The 18,284-nt window shown below is 37.0% G+C and overlaps 1 protein-coding gene across 2 annotated transcripts in view; it reads left to right on the forward strand.

Annotated features, from left to right (window-relative positions):
- Positions 1-18,284, forward strand: part of GRM7 (glutamate metabotropic receptor 7) — an 891,796-nt gene that overhangs the window by 433,066 nt on the left and 440,446 nt on the right. For both annotated transcript variants that reach the window (XM_059161568.1, XM_059161569.1), the window contains exon 4: positions 1,924-2,078. In XM_059161568.1, coding sequence (XP_059017551.1) covers positions 1,924-2,078 — 155 coding nt within the window. The remainder of the gene's footprint in view (positions 1-1,923; positions 2,079-18,284) is intronic.

The raw sequence follows: 18,284 nt of genomic DNA on the forward strand, positions 1-18,284 counted from the left end.
ATCTCCCACTTTTTGTAATTCACATGTCACTTTTGATGCCATAAGTATTTTTAAATGGTTTAATCTTGTTTATTATTGTCAATAAACCCACACTTTTCCATTTATATTAAAGTGAACATAAATTTGCATTTATGTAGTTTTGTCTTTTTTCATGTTTTACTTGGCTTCTAGCCACCTTTGCAACTTCTTCAATCTCAGCAGTGACATCCAGGTGAAATATTAGGCTAACAATACATTGTGTATTATCGTTATTTTTCTGTGCTCTCAGATGGCTTTATACTCCTGTGTGTATATACACACATACAAGCAACATCTAGGCAGCTTTTTTCTTATATATGAGTTGGATAATCTCTTGCAATTTTTTAAATTGATTTTTCTTTTTAACAAGTGCTGTGGAAATCTTACTCAGTATATTCTAATTGTTTCCCAGTCTATCCTCCCTGTCATTTATTTAGACAGTTCCCTGCTGCTTTGCACTGAGGCTGTCTGCAGTAATGAACATATGTTTCTGGAGAGTATTTGATCATTTCCTTTGGACAGATTAGTAGAAATCATATCTCTAGGTCAAGGGTACAAATAATTGATTACATTGATTTTTATTAAAATTATACATGCACATATTAAAAAATTAAAATATGACTGGAAATACTTTGATGCAAACAGCAGAGTCCTGTCCCTTCAGACTTCAGACCTTTGGCGGACTGGTCAGACATCCAAGTTGCCATCCATTAGAGGGTCTTTCTATGTCAGTTATATAGAATTCTTTTTCTAGGGGGGGTACAGATTTTTCCAGAGAAATTATTTTCTACCTCCGGTGACACTCCCTTAGTTTCCAACATTCTGTCAGCAGAAGTGTAGATTTCGTAGAGGATCTTACCATTTCAGTACTTAGTGCTAAATTTAACTTACCTTCCTTCCCTTCACCTTCAGCTCACCATCTCTAACTCACAACCTTCTGGTATTTTGATGTTTACAATATCAGAACCTATTCCTTAAAATTTTATTACTAAATTAACATTCCATTTTCTGCCTGGAAGAAAAAGAAAGAAACTAAGGTTTTGCTATTTTAGTATATGTGCTGCCGAAGCGAGCACTTGCTATTTTATATACAACCTTTCAACTGATTCTCTTTTATTTGGCCATGTACTTTTGTGGTACTTAGTATCTCCAAGTCTTGAGAAACAAAGAAACCGCTACTCCTGTGGTACAGCCCACCAAAGGAGCTTTAGTTGTAGCTTCTTCTGATCTACAATTACCTCTTATCTACTTCTTCTTTCAAAAAAAATTTTTAATAACATTACTATGAATGATTAGTTTCCTTTTGTTTTATTCGCCTTGTTGCCCTTTTTATTTGTGTACTATATTTATTTATAAATATGGGCTGTAAAATTTTCAAGTATAATATACATGTTTATTTTAATAATTTAAGACCCTTAATTTAGATTGGCCTGTTGCTTTCCAGAAATTATACACACCACCAGCAATGAATGCAAGCACTCATTTCTCCAGCCCCATGCCCAAACTCTCAATCCAAACCAAACCAAAACAAATCTTTTGGCCAACACGAGAACCAAATGTGATTTTCTTTCCTTAATTCATATTTTCCTCCTTTCTAATCTATATGAATATTTATCTCCAGCTTACTGGTTATTTATATTTCTCCTTTTTTCCTTTTGACTTTCAATGTTTCTTGTGTATTTTCCTCAAGCTGCTTTGATTATTTTTCTTAGTGGTTTTGAAGATTTCTTTATATAAGTAAGATATAAATCCTAAGGCATACTATTTTTTTTTTTTTTTTTTTGCCATTGACTACTTACTTTTTGAGAACTGGTAGCTTGCTTTTCTTCTGCTTCATTACTAATACATATATGTTTAGCAGCTGCTCCTTATCATTAATATAATGTCTCGTGTTCTTTTTCACAGGCAGATCCTTGCAGCAGCCAAGAGAGCTGACCAAGTGGGCCATTTTCTTTGGGTAGGATCAGACAGCTGGGGATCCAAAATCAACCCACTGCATCAGCATGAAGATATTGCAGAAGGAGCCATTACCATTCAGCCCAAGCGAGCAACTGTAGAAGGTATGGCTTTTTTCAGTTGTAAAACATGCTAAGAGAGTGGTTTGTGCCAGGAAGGATGGCTAAATCATGTGTCTCTTTGAGGGTTTGGTGTTTTTCCACATAATTTAAAAATTATGCAGTATAATTTCAAACATGTAGCCATGAAATGCAAATTAAGCCATATATCTGGTCTGTTCTTTTGTTGATATTCCTCTTTTGAAGAGATCATGTATTTTTATAATAATTAGCATATTTTTTTCATTATGGCACAGAGCGTTCCGAGAGAAGAACATTACCATTAATAAGTAAAATAATAACACAATCCAAGTGTACTTAAGTGAACTGCATTTTCTGAGAGAATATTTTCCCTTTGCAATGTATCCATTCCATGGCAGGATAACTACAGGGATCCTTTCCCTCTTTACCTTGTGGGGTTTCTTCCAGTGCCCACAATGGCAAAACATACCACTTCTCTTGGGCACTAACACCATTTTGTCTTCATGGGTCTCTTCTTGCTCTCTTTCTCTTTTTCTCACTTTCTCTTTCTCTTTCTTGAGCCTTCCTAAATCACTGCCCTCTTTCTTTTCCTTGCCTTCCTTGCTGCTTCATGATTCTTTAAGAGGAAGAAGGAAGAGAGGGTTTTTATTAGCATCCTTCTGATCTAAGGAAAGTTGTTGATTATAATTTATATTTTCCTTTAATCTGAAAAGAAAACTTTTTTCTAAAAGAAGATATTGTAAAGAAAAGGAGCTCCTCTGCTGCTGTTCTTTGTGTTTCTTTTTTGATGGGCCAGGTCTCCAAAGATTCCCTAAAACATGCTGGCTTTGCACATTAAAAAAGCCTCTATCCTCTTACTCAAAAGGGGATCAAATATTTGCATTTCTTTCCATTCTGTCTCCAGTCCAATATAATTAATTATTCTCCCCAGAAAACTGTATGGTCTGTGGAGACCTTTTTAAACAAGCCAGGTTGTGGTTCTGTCACTGTTGCCTTTCTGTGTTATCTGGGGGAGATAAAGATCCCATGAGTCACCCATGTGTTCCTCGGGAGTCTTAGAATTCATTTCATTCCACAGAACGTGTCCTGAGAAGATTGCTTATCTTATAACACAGACCAATGCACTTGCAGATGGGTTTCAGAAACAAAAGACAACATTTTAACTATCTCCACTCCTTTTTACTCAAAATTTTGAGTATCCGCTGTGTGTCTTGCTCTGTTACAAAAGTTGGAAAAACAAGATAAGGACAAAACTCTTAACTTCAAAGCATACAGGGCTGAGAGAAGGTGTCAAAAATAGCTAATGACTAGGTCAAATGAGATACTGTGTAAGCGCAGTATGGAATAGATACCACAGGGCACAAAGGAAAGACTGTGGAAGTGTCTCTCCAGTGGTGAGGGTGTGGTTGGGAATATTCCTGAGAGACGGTAAAATGATGACTTTGTAGTTCATCTAGCAAGCAATGAGAAGAATGTCTTGTACTCCCAACCTACGGGCAGGAACAGAAGAGTGATGGACACCCTGGGTTAACAGTAAATAATTCATTCTGCAAAATAATCTTGCATTATGGTTCTGAAATTCTTACAGTTCTTTAAAAGTGTTCCCATTTACAATGCATTGGGAGAACTCTTTTCTCCCCCAGATTTCCAGTCACTACACCATTGGCCCGATTGGCTCCTTTCTATCCTTTAGGTCTCTGCTGAGATATTAATTTTCCTTGGAGGCTACAAGTGACTATTCCACCCCAGCTAAGTTTGAGTTAGAAGCCCTTTCTATTCCTTCTACAGCATCCTACATGACCCCTACCATTGTAGTACTTCTTTAGTTGTCTCTGTCTGGAAACATATCTCTTATGCAACCCCTCCATTGTACCCCCAGCACCTAGAACTTGGCCTGCATATGGCAGATTTTTAAGTGGATGGATGTGGTTGGATGCTGGAATGGATGGAGGAATCACAGACTACCTCAAGTCCTCGCATAAAATATAGTAGAAAAATTGGCCTGAGTTGGATTATGAAGGGTCTTGAAATTATACTAAGGAATGTGTTCTTTATTCTGAAAGTTTGGGCAGCATCTGAAAAGTGGATGTGATCAAAGAAAGTTCACTCAGGTGACTTTATGAAGAGGTGATGAGTAGGAGTTGGGTGAGAGCCAAAGCAAGCAAGAAAGGAGTAAGATCCTTCCTTCCTCAGCTGTAGATGCTGCATAGACATGGATGCCCATACTCCATGGTTACCAACTCCAGTTTCATGATATTTATGGAAATTACTATGTATCTTGAAGTTTTTAAAAAGTTTTTGAAAAACAATTCCTGCTATGTATTTATGTGTTTACAGATACACAGTTTTCTTTCTTTCTTTCTTTCTTTCTTTCTTTCTTTCTTTCTTTCATACACAGAGTTCTTAAATCAGACACAAACAGCATCCTAAATCTGTAAAAAGAAATTTTACACACACACACACACACACACACACACACACACACACACATATATATATATATATATATATATATAGAGAGAGAGAGAGAATCCCAAACAACAAAATGAAAGAGAAATATTGTTAACAATAGGAATATTGCGATGTGATGGAGCAGCAGCTCTTTATACAAAAGTCTCCATCCTTACCCAGATAGAAATGAAGACTTTTTGGTAGCTGGTGTGTGTGGCTTCTGTCTAACCAATATTGTATATATACATTATTACAAAGAACAGCATGGAATTGTTCACCCAGGAGATGAGACATCAAGACTGTGGCTGTACATTTGCAGTGACACACTCCTGAGGAAGTAAAAAAAAGAAATGCTTTCACTTGCACTAAGGTTTCTGAACCAAGCTATGAAATATCACAAATGAAAGTGATAATCAAGCACATTCTGTATTGGCAAATAAGTTTTCCTCTCCTGTCTATTTTTTTTTCTTTCTGATGAATGTTCTATATTGATTTCTAGTGCCTTGGAACATCCTCCAAATATTTATAACACTGCTATATCCCTGTATCTTTGTATTTTATAATGCTATATGTACAGATGTAAACAGGAAGAGGCCAAGCAGTAATCAACATGATTCTTTTCTTTAGATTTATATTTTGAACATGTTCAGCAAAGTTCTGAATTTTTGGCTGGTCTCTTCTCTATCTCCATGAATAATTAACAAGAAATTGCTTTAGGCCAAATTGCTAGTAAGCACACGGTCTCTGTGAAAGTAGTGCTCATCTTCTTTTATCTTTTATCTATATTTATTCTTCATTTATAGAATAAAGGGCCTCTGTGTTTGCTAGCCAAGTGTGTTGTTCTTCCCCCTTTCAATTGGGTGATGATAGGAATTGTGCCCGGGAAAGGTTAGCTGTGGCCTCGATGGCTGCCCAGCAGTCAGAGGATATCTGGAGAATGTCTCCACAACTTGGCAGCTTTCCTCCAGCTCCTGAGCCAAAACACTTCTGTAATATTTAGTTTCTCTGAATTGTCTGATGAGCCAAGGGATCCCTGGCATGTTTCTCTCTTCTGTTGCCCCATTAACTAGGATTCTCTGTCATCCTCTCCAGCCCCCAGCAAATTCTCAGAGGAAAAAAAAAAAAATGCCCATGTTGCCTTCAACTCTTTGCTCTACAAAGTGCTCTGCTTCTCTGAGAATAGGCGTCCAAAGCATCCTCTAATTATAGTCAACAGGGATCATGGACCAGCATCTTTTCATCTCAGCCATCATCATTAACATTAGGGAGCTAGCGTAATGAAGGGTGGATTTTCAAAGCTAACTAAAATGGCTCTGACTATTGGTGATACTTTCAAATGGGGCTGCAGAACAGCTTGGTTCCTGAATTAAATCTGCAGTATATGTAGGAGAGACAAAAAGTGCTCTTGACCTGGCATAAAAAAAAACTTGGTTATTTCATGCTTTTTTAATTCAAGATTGAAATGAATTCATTTTTCCTAAAGCCAGAGATCAAAGCTATGAAGAGCTGAACTAAAATATTTCTAGCTCCAATTTAGATGTGTCCTACTTTAGCCTTCCTTGAGTACCAGGAACATTCCACACATATCACAAGGTTTTGTTAGGGGAATGGGAGAAAACAGACAGGAAAGAAAGCATTGCCTTAAATCACAGGGCTATTTCTGAGTAACACATCTGCTTTTTAGAGCTATCACCTGTGTAATAAGAAAGGAATAAGAGGATTGCCTGTTTGGTGTCATGGCAATTTCTTTATTGAATCTTTTACAAATAGTTTATAAACTCTAGCAGGGCATCAGGGGCCAACCTAAACAGTGAGATATAGCAAGTGACAGTCTAGACCAGGTCCCTGCTCCCATGGAGGTGCCTACTTAATTTAGAGGTGATAAGTGATGATGAAAAAAATATAAATAAGAAAATACCATTTTAGATCAATTTCCATATTTTTTCCATGAAAGACCAGCCTGTAAATTATGGAGATACAAAGGATGAAGAGAGACCAGGACACAATGCAGGTCAAAGCAAAGATCAGGAGGATGTTGGTGCAGGTCAGTGGCTTGAGCCTCTCTAGCCTACTCTAGATTCCTGGCTCATATTCTTATCAGATTCTTTCACTGGTTAAAACCCACTAAGGTGGGGCACCTGGGTGGCTCAGTGGGTTAAGCCTCTGCCTTCGACTCAGGTCATGATCCCAGGGTCCTGGGATCGAGCCCCACATCGGGCTCTCTGCTCAGCAGGGAGCCTGCTTCCCCCTCTCTCTCTGCCTGCTGCTCTGCCTACTTGTGATCTCTGTCTGTCAAATAAATAAATAAAATATTAAAAAAAAAACCCACTAAGGTTTCCCATTTCCCTATTTCCTACTGATCTGGAAAATAATTTTTTCTTCACGATAGATCAAATCATTAATCTTTTCAAAAGACTACCTAATTTTTTCAGTGTTACTGTACCCTGCAAAAAGCAAGCTCATTGCTCTCCAAGTCCAAAATGTGTCACATATGCCCTTTACAGCAAGCACCAGACATAACGATGCTCATTGTAACACTTAGATCTAAAATCTGAACCTTGGAGGCAGTGCCTGCAGCCCATGGGTTCCCTGAGATTAGCCATCTTTGCTTCTACTTCCTTAGCATTTACTGGAGGATCTGAGATATAGTAAATTTTTAAAAAGCTAAATTTGTCTTTTTGTCTCTTCTATGTCAAACTATCTATAACACCTGAATATGCAAACAACTGCATTTTTATGGGAATTTAAAATTTTCTCAGGATGGGGAAAGATATGTCCAAAATGGTTTCTCTTCTACTTTGTATTCTAGGACATTTAGTAGAAAGACCATGTTCAGGAATTCCCAGGATCTCATTCGGGATTGCTCCAGGAATTTTAAAGTGGGTCTGCACACTTTTCCTTTTGCTCGCCTTTGGAGCACTTCTTGCCTTCTTGGTCTTCTTGCCTTTGTTTTCCAAGGCTGAAGAGACTTTCAGGGTAGGATCAGCACCATGGCTCAATTAGATGACTTGTTAGGGTGTTCTAAATACAGAAGGGAAGTCTCAGCTCTGACTCCTCAGAAAGTAGGAAGCACAGATAAGGCTGCCTCTGTTTGTGTTAGACCTGCCAGTGGGAAGTTCTTTTCCAGACCATACTGTTTCTACTAATAGAACAGACTGAAAAAGAGAGGGCCGGCAGGTCACAGAGGTGAGAATAGGTGTATGAAGAAAAATACCATCTTATTTTTCATCTTGTGTTGTTTAAACTAGAGATTGTTGGCCTTGAGCAAGTGGAAAGAAATGTAAACAGAGACACCTGTAACCTAAATAACTATGGAGAGCTGAGAACAATTCGCTTTATGTGTATAAAGGCCCAGATTTTGAGCCATGCTGTCTCCCATCTCCTAGGATAGATGCTTTCCTACCGGGCTTCACTTATCTGGCCACCCATCATTTCCTAGCCAGTGAATATGAAAATCAACAAGAAAATATCCATTCTGTTTGCCTGATATGCAGTCTCATGCCCCCAGTACCCTGAACACTTGTAGTTAATAGTTGGATCTCTAGTATGTCTCACTGGTTGAATTCTTGGCTACAAAGAACTAGTTAGTTTTGATTCCAAATGTGTTTATTGCAGAGATATGTATTACCATAATTATTTCATGTAATTAAAATTGTATAAACCAGTGAAGTAAGTGCAAAGAGAGTAAAAGAGAGGCTGCTGTTTCAAAGAAGACAGATTTTAATTCTTTGGAAAGATTGGTAAGTTTGTCACTGTTAGCTGTGGGCTAAATACGGGGGATTTGGGAGGGAAATTATAAATACTAGAAACATACTACACTTAATTACTGTGCAATTAACTTTAAGATTTTATTTCATTTCCCAAAGATCACAATACAGGGGCACCTGGGTGGCTCAGTTGGTTAAGCATCTGCCTCCAGCTCAAGTCATCATCCCAGGGTCCTGGGACTGAGTCCCACATTGAGCTTCTTACTCATCAGGGAGTTTACTTCTCTCTCCCCCTCTGCCAGCCACTCCCCCTGCTTGTGCTCTCTCTCTGTCAAAATAAATAAATAAAATCTTAAAAAAAAAAAATGACCACAATACTGAATTTTATTACAGTTTTTTTTTTCAAGATTATGACAGGGAAGCCAACTACACAAAAAATATCTTGATCCTGCATTAGAAAATTGTCTAGTGAGTGTGTGTGTGTGTGTATGTGTGTACATGACTAGATGGATTTTGAGTTAAAACATTTAATATATTTATGTATTTTTAGTGATTCATTACCAAGATATTTTTGATTAACTGACCAATCTTTCATCCCAATTATATTTAATGATAAAGTTTCCAATATACTTTAATTTGGGTTTTCCCTCTCTTGGACTTAAGTTTTTCACCTATAAATGAAACTATATCACCCCAAAGTTTCCTTCTAGGAGGAACATTGTGGGAATGATTGTCTATTAAATTTCTGCCTACTCTGCACCCATTCTCTCTTCTCACTACAGCCCCTATTCTCACCTGGAGAACCCCATACTCTTCTGTCAGCACATGTGACTTAAGTGACACTGATCTAACGCTTGGCTCTGTGATAGGGCATGGAGTTCATATCACACCCCTGGTTCCCAATCTGGATCAGGATTTCTCATCTTTATAAACTACGGAACTCTGTTAATTACGTAAGATCCTTCAGAATGAGTTTCTATAATATACATCTCAAATGACTTAACAAAAATCATTGTTTATTAGGACAGCCTTCTGCTAGGCCTTTTGTTAGATGTTATATTTGCTCTGAGTTACATCCTTTCCAAGTGCTATTTACCTCACCTGGATGTCCCTGCCTTTTCTCCCCTTCTTTATCCCTCTCCTGTGAAATTTGTACATTCTTCTGTTAGGAGACCATTGGTCTCATCAACCCCATGGTGTTTCCCTTCCCTTGTTCCTAATCTCATCCTCTCAAGCATGCAGTGGCTCTTCTGCTTGTGAAGCATCTTCACGCATAATTAGTTATTTCCTGTATATATCCGGAGAATGCTAACTGGAATCTAAGTGTGGCTTCAGCTATTTCCAGGAAATACAGATGAACTATCAGATCACTCTCCAGAAATCTGTTTCAGAATTCAGGACACCATTGAGAGAGAAGCCCTTCTAAAGGAAGAATGACAAAATGAGTCTGACCCAGGAAGAAAGTCTTAGTTGTCAGAAGAAAGAGACAAATTTCCTCTTCCCAGGCTGGAACTCATTGAATTCATACATGATTTCCATAGCGAACAGGCAGACTATGCAGAAAGTAAATCTCCTACTGTGGTAACAAATAAACTCTCAAAGACTAAGACAACAAACAAATATTGCTCACCCATGTGAAATCTGCTCTGACTTTAGGAGACATTCCAGGGCAGCTGGCCTCAATGTACTTGTTCAGCCTTCTAGGCTGTTTCTGTCTTCTGGCACATCCATATCAACACATTCTATGCACATTGCCAACAAGAGAGTGGCACATTCACAAACTATGCTTAAATGCTTTTAGCTTGGAAGGGATACGCATGATCCCTACTTCAATTTCATTAGCCAAAGCAAGTTTTCTATTCAAGGGAAATCCTGCACAGAACTAAAAGAAAGCTGAATATTGCTGAAACCAACTTGTGTCTATCTTGAATTCCATTTGACTAAAAACTGTCAGCAATTAGGACACTCGTAATAATACTTTAGAACGTCCTAACAAGAGTTCAGCATATGAGGAGAATAACACTCTCTGCTACTTTGCCCCAGACCTCTGAATAACTTTGACACCAGGAGCACTGCCTTGGCAGTGATCCAAAGTAGGGGATCCTGGCGTCAGTGGAAAATATGGTGCTTGGCAGAGCCCTGGAAGTTCTACTGAATCCAGAAGATAGTCCAGATGAAGAAAGCTATTCCTAGGAAATAGTAAGATACTTGGCAGACTTGTTCATGAGAATGTAGGCAATACCCTTGAACAGAGTCTGTGCATGAACCACATGGGAAGATGTCGGTGAGAGGGCATCGGTAATGTGACTCCATTTATTCCTGCATGCTGTAAGGCTTGGGAAAATTCCAGTGACCTCTGAAAATGCAGATTTATCATTTTCTGACCAATGCTCTTGACTGTTCATCCAGTAGTCCTTTTTTTACCGTTCTTTTTGACCAGTGGAAGCCTCCTCATTCTATGAAGTTTAAAAATGCCAAGTGCTCACTTACCTAACTCCCCTGCAGTTAGGGGATAAGCAGGTGACCTAATCCTACCATTTTGGGGACCCATGAAAACATTTTCTGAGAAAGCATTTCATAAATATTTTCCTCTCTTTAAAAAAAAAATAATAAAGTCATGTTACTACAGTGACAGTCCAAGTTATTATCCAATCCAGGACAAATTTAAAGTAAAAGAGGGCATAAACTGTAATTGTCCCAGGCAAAGCAGAGTATGTGGTCACCCATTTCATAAGGAGGAGAAAACCCTGCCTTCTTCTCTTCTTGTGTTTGTCATATTAACTTGTGAAGACAGGATACTTGGAGTGATGGCAGTCCTCTTAATGCGGGGAGCAAATGACAACAAAGAAAAGCACAGAAGACAGATGGACAAACCTGGGTCTGTAATGACTTATTTAAGTTGTTGAAACAATCCTGGAATTATTTACCTTGAGGATTTCCTTTCATGGGAGAACAATCACCTCTTATCTTTAAGCCACTGTTAAGCTAGGTATTCTGTTACATGCAGCCGAAGGTGCCCTTAATCTTTCATCTGTCTTACTCACTCTTTATACCCAGCACTTGAAATAGACCTATGAAATAATCTCAACTCTCATAAAATATTTGTTGACTGAGTGTATTTTATAAATTAATTTTTTTTAATTTTTAAAAGATTTTATTTATTTATTTGACAGAGAGAGATCATGAGTAGTCAGAGAGGCAGGCAGAGGGAGAGGGGGAAGTAGACTCCCTGCTGAGCAGAGAGCCCGATGTGGGACTTGATCCCAGGACCCTGAGATCATGACCTGAGCTGAAGGTAGAGGCATAACCCACTGAGCCACCCAGGCGCTCCTATAAATTAATTTAAAAAAAAAAATACCTTATTAGAGAAATATTAGGTTTACAGCAAAATTGAGAGGGAGTACAGAGATTTTCCACATGTGTAGCCTTTCCCATTATCAGTATTGTACATGTGTAGCTTTTCCATACATGTGTAGCCTTTCCAATTATCAGTATTGCTTACCTCTACATTGACCCAGAATAGCCACCCAAAATCCATTGTTTACTTTAGGCTTCACCTTTGGTGTCGTATAATCAATGGGTTTGGAAAAATGTATAACGATACATGTTTATCATAATAATATTATATGGAGTATTTTCATTGCCCTTAATCTACTCTGGGCTCTGCCTGTTAATCCCCTTACCACACACACAAGCAGCCACTGATCTTCTATTGTCTCCATAGTTTTGCCTTCTCTACAATGTCTTATCACTGGAATCATAATACTTATAGCCTTTTTAGATTGGCTTCTTCAACTTAGTAATATATATTTAAGTTTCCTCCATGTCTTTTCATGGCTTGATAGCTCATTTCTTTTCAGTGCTGACTAATATTTCATGGTCTGAATATACCACAGTTTATGTATCCATTCAACTATTGGAGAACATATTGGCTGCTTCTAAGTTTTGGAAATTATGAATAAAGCTGCTATTAACATCCATGTGTAGGATTTTGTGTGGGCGTGTTTCCAACTGCTTTGGGTAAATACCAAGAAGCACAATTGTTAGAATGTATGGTAAGACTGTGTTATTTTGTAAGAAACTGATGAACTGTCTCTTAATGTGGCTGTATCATTTTGCATTCCCTCCAGCAAGAAGTGAGTGTTCAGTTGTTCTGCTTCCCTCCCAGCATTTGGTGTCAGTGTTCAAGATTTTGGCTCTTGGGCACCTGGGTGACTCAGTGGGTTAAGCCTCTGCCTTTGGCTCAGGTCATGATCCGAGGGTGCTGGGATTGAGCCCCGAGTTGGGCTCTCAGCTCGGCAGGGAGCCTGCTTCCCCCTCTCTCTCTGCCTGTCTCTCTCCTACTTGCCATCTCTCTCTCTGTCAAAAAAGAGTTTGGCTCTTTGAGTAGTGGTATCCTACCACTGTTAATTTAATTTTCATTCCCCTGATGATATATGATATGGAGCATCTTTTCACGCACTTATTTGCCATCTATATATTTTATCTGGTAAGGTGTCTGTTAAGGGTTTTGGTCCATTTTTAAAATCAGGGTTTGTTTTGTTTCATTTTGTTTTGTTTTTTATTTTTTAATGTTGAATTTTGAGGTTCTTCTTTACTCTTGGTAAGAGCCTTGTTTCACATATGACTTTTACAAATATTTTCTCCCCATCTGTGGCTTATCTTCTAATTCTCTTGATATTATCTTTTGTAGAGCAGAAGTTTTTGATTTTTGTTTTTCATTTTAATGAAGTGCCACTTATCAGTTTCTTTCTTTCATGGATTATTACCTTCGTATTATATCTTAAAAGTCATCAACACACCTAAGGGCATCTAGATTTTTTTTCCTTTGTTATCTTCTAAGAGTTTTATAATTTTGTGTTTTACATTTGGGCCTTTTATCCATCTTTGAGTTAATTTTTGTGAAGGGTGTAAGTTTGTATCTAGATGTGATTTTGTTTGAATGTAGATGTCTACTTGTTCTGGTATGGTTTGTTGAAGATACTATCTTTGCTTCATTGTGTTGCCTTTGCTTTTTTTGTCAAAGATTAGTTGATTATAGTTATGAAGGGACTATTTCATTGATCTTTTTGTCTGTTATTTTACAGATACCATATTATTGCAATTACTATAGATTGATAGTGAGTCTTAAAGTTGCGAAGAGTCAGTCCTCCAACTTTGTTCTTCTCCTTCAATATTGTGTCAGCCATTCTGGTTCTTTTGCCTGTTCGTGTCAATTTTAGAATCGGTTTGTCAGTATCCATAAAATAACTTGCTCATATTTTCATTGGGATTGTATTGCATTGAGATTGCATATCTGTAGATAAATTTGTGAAGAACTGGCATCTTGATAATATTAAACCTTCCTATCTATGAACACGGAATATCTCTCCATTTTTACAGATCTTTGATTTCATTCTTCAGAGTTTTACAGTTTTCTTCATATAGAACTTATAAATATAATAGATATATACCTAATTACATCTTTTTTGAAGTGCTAATATAAATGCTACTCTTTTTAATTTCAGATTTCACTTGTTCATTGTTATGTAGTGAAGTGATTGATTTCTATATACTAACATTTTATCCTGTAAGTTTCTTATAATTACTTATTAGTTCCAGGAGTTTTTTGTTGTGGTGGTTGCTGTTGATTCTTTTTAGTTTTCTGCATGGATGATTACATCATCTGTGAATAAGGTCAGTTTTATGTCTTTCTTCCAAATCTATATAACTTTTATTTCCTTTTCTTGCCTAATTTCATTAGCAAGGATTAGTATGAGATGATACCTTTGCTTTGTACCTGATCTTTGTGGGAAAACTTAGAGTTTCTCAACACTAAGTATGATGTCAGCTGTAGGTTTTTTGTAGATATAATGTCTTAAATATATATATATATATGGCAAATTGTATTACTGTAGAGTAATAGCTTCAAGAAAGATAGCTTCAAGAAAGATTGTTACTTTCACTGTATATGCCTATATGTTTCACCAAAGGTAATATTATTACTTTAATTTTATTATGAAGTACAGTCATTTCATAAGCCATTTTGTAACTATTATAGATTATATGAAAATATTCATGCAAGAATTACCCTTGAAGAAGAAATGTAAAGTAAGGAATGCTTTTATATTTGTAAGATCAGTACAGCTTCTGGTCATTGATTGACAATAAAATTGTAGAATGGGGAAGGGAGATAGAATTAATATTGCAAACAAATACCCTTCCTTGTTGAAATTATAAATATATAAATATTTATAACCTAATTTTAGTTTTATTCAAATATCAGAATGTGAAAGCATTCTTTCAGACTAAGCAAATATGACACTGATAATATTAATGGAGAGTTTCATTGAATTAGCACCTTCTAACTGTAGAGAATAGTTCCTTAAAATAAATCACAATTACTATGTGATCTTTGCCCAAATAGAACTGATCGTAATATATTCTCAGGATTATAGACTATTCATCCAACTATGTCACTACAAGTTTTCCTCCCTAAGTTATCATATGTAGGAATTTTCACTTTAGAAATTTACCTCTTTTTTTTTTTCCTATTACCCACTCCAAAATTGTTTTCTCTGTCATCACATAATCATCAATATTTCTGTATATCACATTTATTTGACCACTGATTGTCAGTTAACAAATCTTGACTCTTTACTATCTTTCAGGCACAAATTAGGTGCTAGTAACCAGAAAAGAATGACCCTGCCCTCATGGATTATGCACTAGCAGAGGGAAATAGATAATAATCAACAGATAAATAAGTAAATAAATAAATAAATGCAGGTAGTAAATGGTATAAATTCTGTCTCTTCATTGATATTCTCATTTTTTTCATTCATCATTTTCCTAGTTTTCTTTAGTTCTCTGTCCATGGTTTCCTTTAGTTCTTTGAGTATATTTAAGGCAGTTGATTTAAAATTTTTTTCTAATAAGTTTAATGTCTTGGCTTCCTAGGGGATCATTTCTGTCCTATCCTTTACTAATTTTTTGGTTTTTTTTTTTTTTTTTTTTTTTTGTGATTCTGTTGTTGTTGCTGCTGTTGAAAACTAAAGCTTTGACTATTTTAATATGGTAACTCTAGCAATGAGATTCTACATCTTCCCTATGGTTTGATGGTCTTGATTATTGAAGGCTGCAGTTGTTTGTTTGCTTAGTGACTTTTCTAAATATGAAAAGACTGTATTATTTGTCATGTATGATCACTGACATTCTGCCTGCTCTGTTAGCTTATTATATTCAGCTTGTGTTTTGACAGAGAGTTCCTTGAAAGCCAGGTCCTAAAACAAACAAACAAACAAACAAATAAAACACCCAAAGCATACCTTTCATGGTGAATTAGTTTGTTAGGGGTCTTATAGCAAAGTGCTGCAAAATAGGTGGCTTAAGCAAAAGAAATTTATTGTCTCACAGTTCTGGAAGCAGTGTTGGCAGATCCAGATGTTGGCATGATTGTTCCTTTTCAGAGGTCTGAAAGAAAATCTGGTTCATGCTCCCTTGTGTAGTTTCTGATAATTTGCTGTGAATCTTTGGCATTCCTTGGGTTGCCTTCATTTTCACATATGTTCTCCCTGTCTGTCTGTCCCAGTTTTCCCTTTGCATAAGGATATGGGTCATATTAAATTATGGGTCACCCTAAAGACCTCATCTTAATGCATTATATCTGTAATGGTTTTATTTTCAAATACATTCACATTTGAGATACTGGTAGAGACCTCAAATAAATTTTGACATAATCCAAATAAGACATACCATCCAGTCTTTGTGAATTGGCTGTCTTCTGGGGCACTCATTCAAGGCTTAAACAAGCCATGTACAATTCTGCCTTAGCTTTTACTTCCTGCCTTTGTTGAGCCTAGAGATTAGCCAAGTATGTGAGATTAAGGTCTTAGGTCTTTCCTGAACACCAATCCTGCCTTGGATTTTTGTGTGGTTTTCTAAATTCCCCAGTCGTACACAGGCACTTGTGAATGCCCTAATTTCCCAAAGAAACTCTCTTTTCAGATTTTTCTCCCAGGCTTTAGGCTGTCTATTACATGTTTCAATCATAATCTTTTGCTCCAGGTGGCTACGGGTTTTCCATTCACTTTATAATGATTATGAACAATGCATATCTCTTTTACACCTTGAATAATTTCTAAGTTAGGCAAAATGGAAACAAGTATGTGGTTTTAATCTTTCAGGTAGCCCCCAGAAAGGTTAAAATAAAGAAACATGATATTTTTCTAATAAGGTCTGCTCTGCTTTCTCCCCAGAACCAAGTATGACAGTCTCACTCTTAGAATGCAGGCTGTGGACTTTAGCTTTTTAAGACTGCCATTGAAACACGGAGTGGGTGGGGGCAAAAGCAAATAAAAAAGCCACAAAGCTTTTCTAACACTTTCAAGTTGCTTTTTTCTTAATTTAGCATTCACTTGGTTGCTGTAACCTTTTAGTGTCTTCCAGAGTTTTGACATAGTTGGTTTCAGTAGTTTCTGCTTGTTTTTGGTATTTCTTTGGAGGGACAAGAGTTTATAGCTGTCTATAGAAAACAGTGCAGTTGTTCTGGGCAGGAGCATGCTTGGTGTATGTGAAGAGCAAGGAATGTGATGAGCCTGGGTCAGGGTGAGAAAGAAGGAGATGAAGTCAAGAGATAATGGGAGGCTCAGATCATATAGGATCTTGGAAGCCATTGTAAAGATTTTGCCATTTATTATGAATAGAGTAGAAGACCTTTGAAGGTTTTGAGCACAGGAATAGCATGATATGTTATGCATATTAAGAGGATAATACTGTTAGGTTGAATATAGAATATAGAAAAATAAGGATAAAGTCTAAAATTATGGTTACGATGCTCTTACAGTAGACAAAGTGAGCGATAACAGTAGGGTGAACCAGGGGGTAGCAGTGAAGGTAAGAAGTATTTTGACTTAAAATATAATTTGAAAATGAAGCCAATAGGCTTTGGACAGAAGGAAAGATAAGTCAAGAGTGATTGCAAAGTTCTTTACTTGAGCAGCAAGAGGGAGGGAATTTCACCAGCTGAGATGGGGAAAACCGTCAGTAGAGCAGGTTTTAGGGAAACAAACAGCAATATCAATTTTGGATGTGCTGAATTAGAGATGCTTACACACCCAAGTAGAGATATGAAATGAACAATTCATTATAGGAATCTGAAATTTAAGAGAGACTTCTGGAAGCCTTTTAATTTCCTGGACTCATTACTTGAAGAAATACTTGAAGTAGTATTTTAAAGAGTAAAAAGGGGGGCGCCTGGGTGGCTCAGTGGGTTAAGCCGCTGCCTTCGGCTCAGGTCATGATCTCAGGGTCCTGGGATCGAGTCCCACATTGGGCTCTCTGCTCAGCGGGGAGCCTGCTTCCTCCTCTCTCTCTGCCTGCCTCTCTGCCTACTTGTGATCTCTCTCTGTCAAATAAATAAATAAAATCTTTAAAAAAAAAAAAAAGAGTAAAAAGGTACCAAATAGTAATTGCTAAAAAATTCTAGCATTAAGAGAGTACAAAGAGGAGAAACTAGATTGACCATTGAGCTAGGATAAAAATAACTTGACTATGGTTTTTTGGAAATCAAATCAAGAAGATATTTCAGAGTAGAGGAATGTCATCTGCTTCATCAAAATACTACCGTTTATTCATGCTTGGCCATTCAGTTTGGCAAAATGGAGTTCATTGGTGATTTCTGACAAATTGTTACATTTGAGTGATGCACAAAATCCTGGATGAAATTGTTGGATGAAAGTAGTGTAGGAGTGTGTCTGTAGTCAATAAATACTATCCTGTAAAATCCCCAGCAATGTTTCCCCAGGTTTATTACCACAGACATAGAGGAAGGGGGGTATGGTCACAACACGGTACCATGTCACACCATATGGTACCCAAATACAAAAGATATTTGGAGTATCTTCAAGGGATATGCCATTATAAATGGCAAAATGACGTACATATTTAAGACAAATAATAATTCTGCTTTTAGGATATCAAGCTAATTTTGTATCTGAAACCATTTCATAACATGTAGATAGAGCAAAAGCCTCAGAGGAACTTAACAAGGCAGGTATTTAGTATCTTCAACAGGATGAATTTACTTGTAGGC

Source organism: Mustela lutreola, chromosome 2 (assembly GCF_030435805.1).
Source record: "Mustela lutreola isolate mMusLut2 chromosome 2, mMusLut2.pri, whole genome shotgun sequence".
NCBI lineage: Eukaryota > Metazoa > Chordata > Mammalia > Carnivora > Mustelidae > Mustela > Mustela lutreola.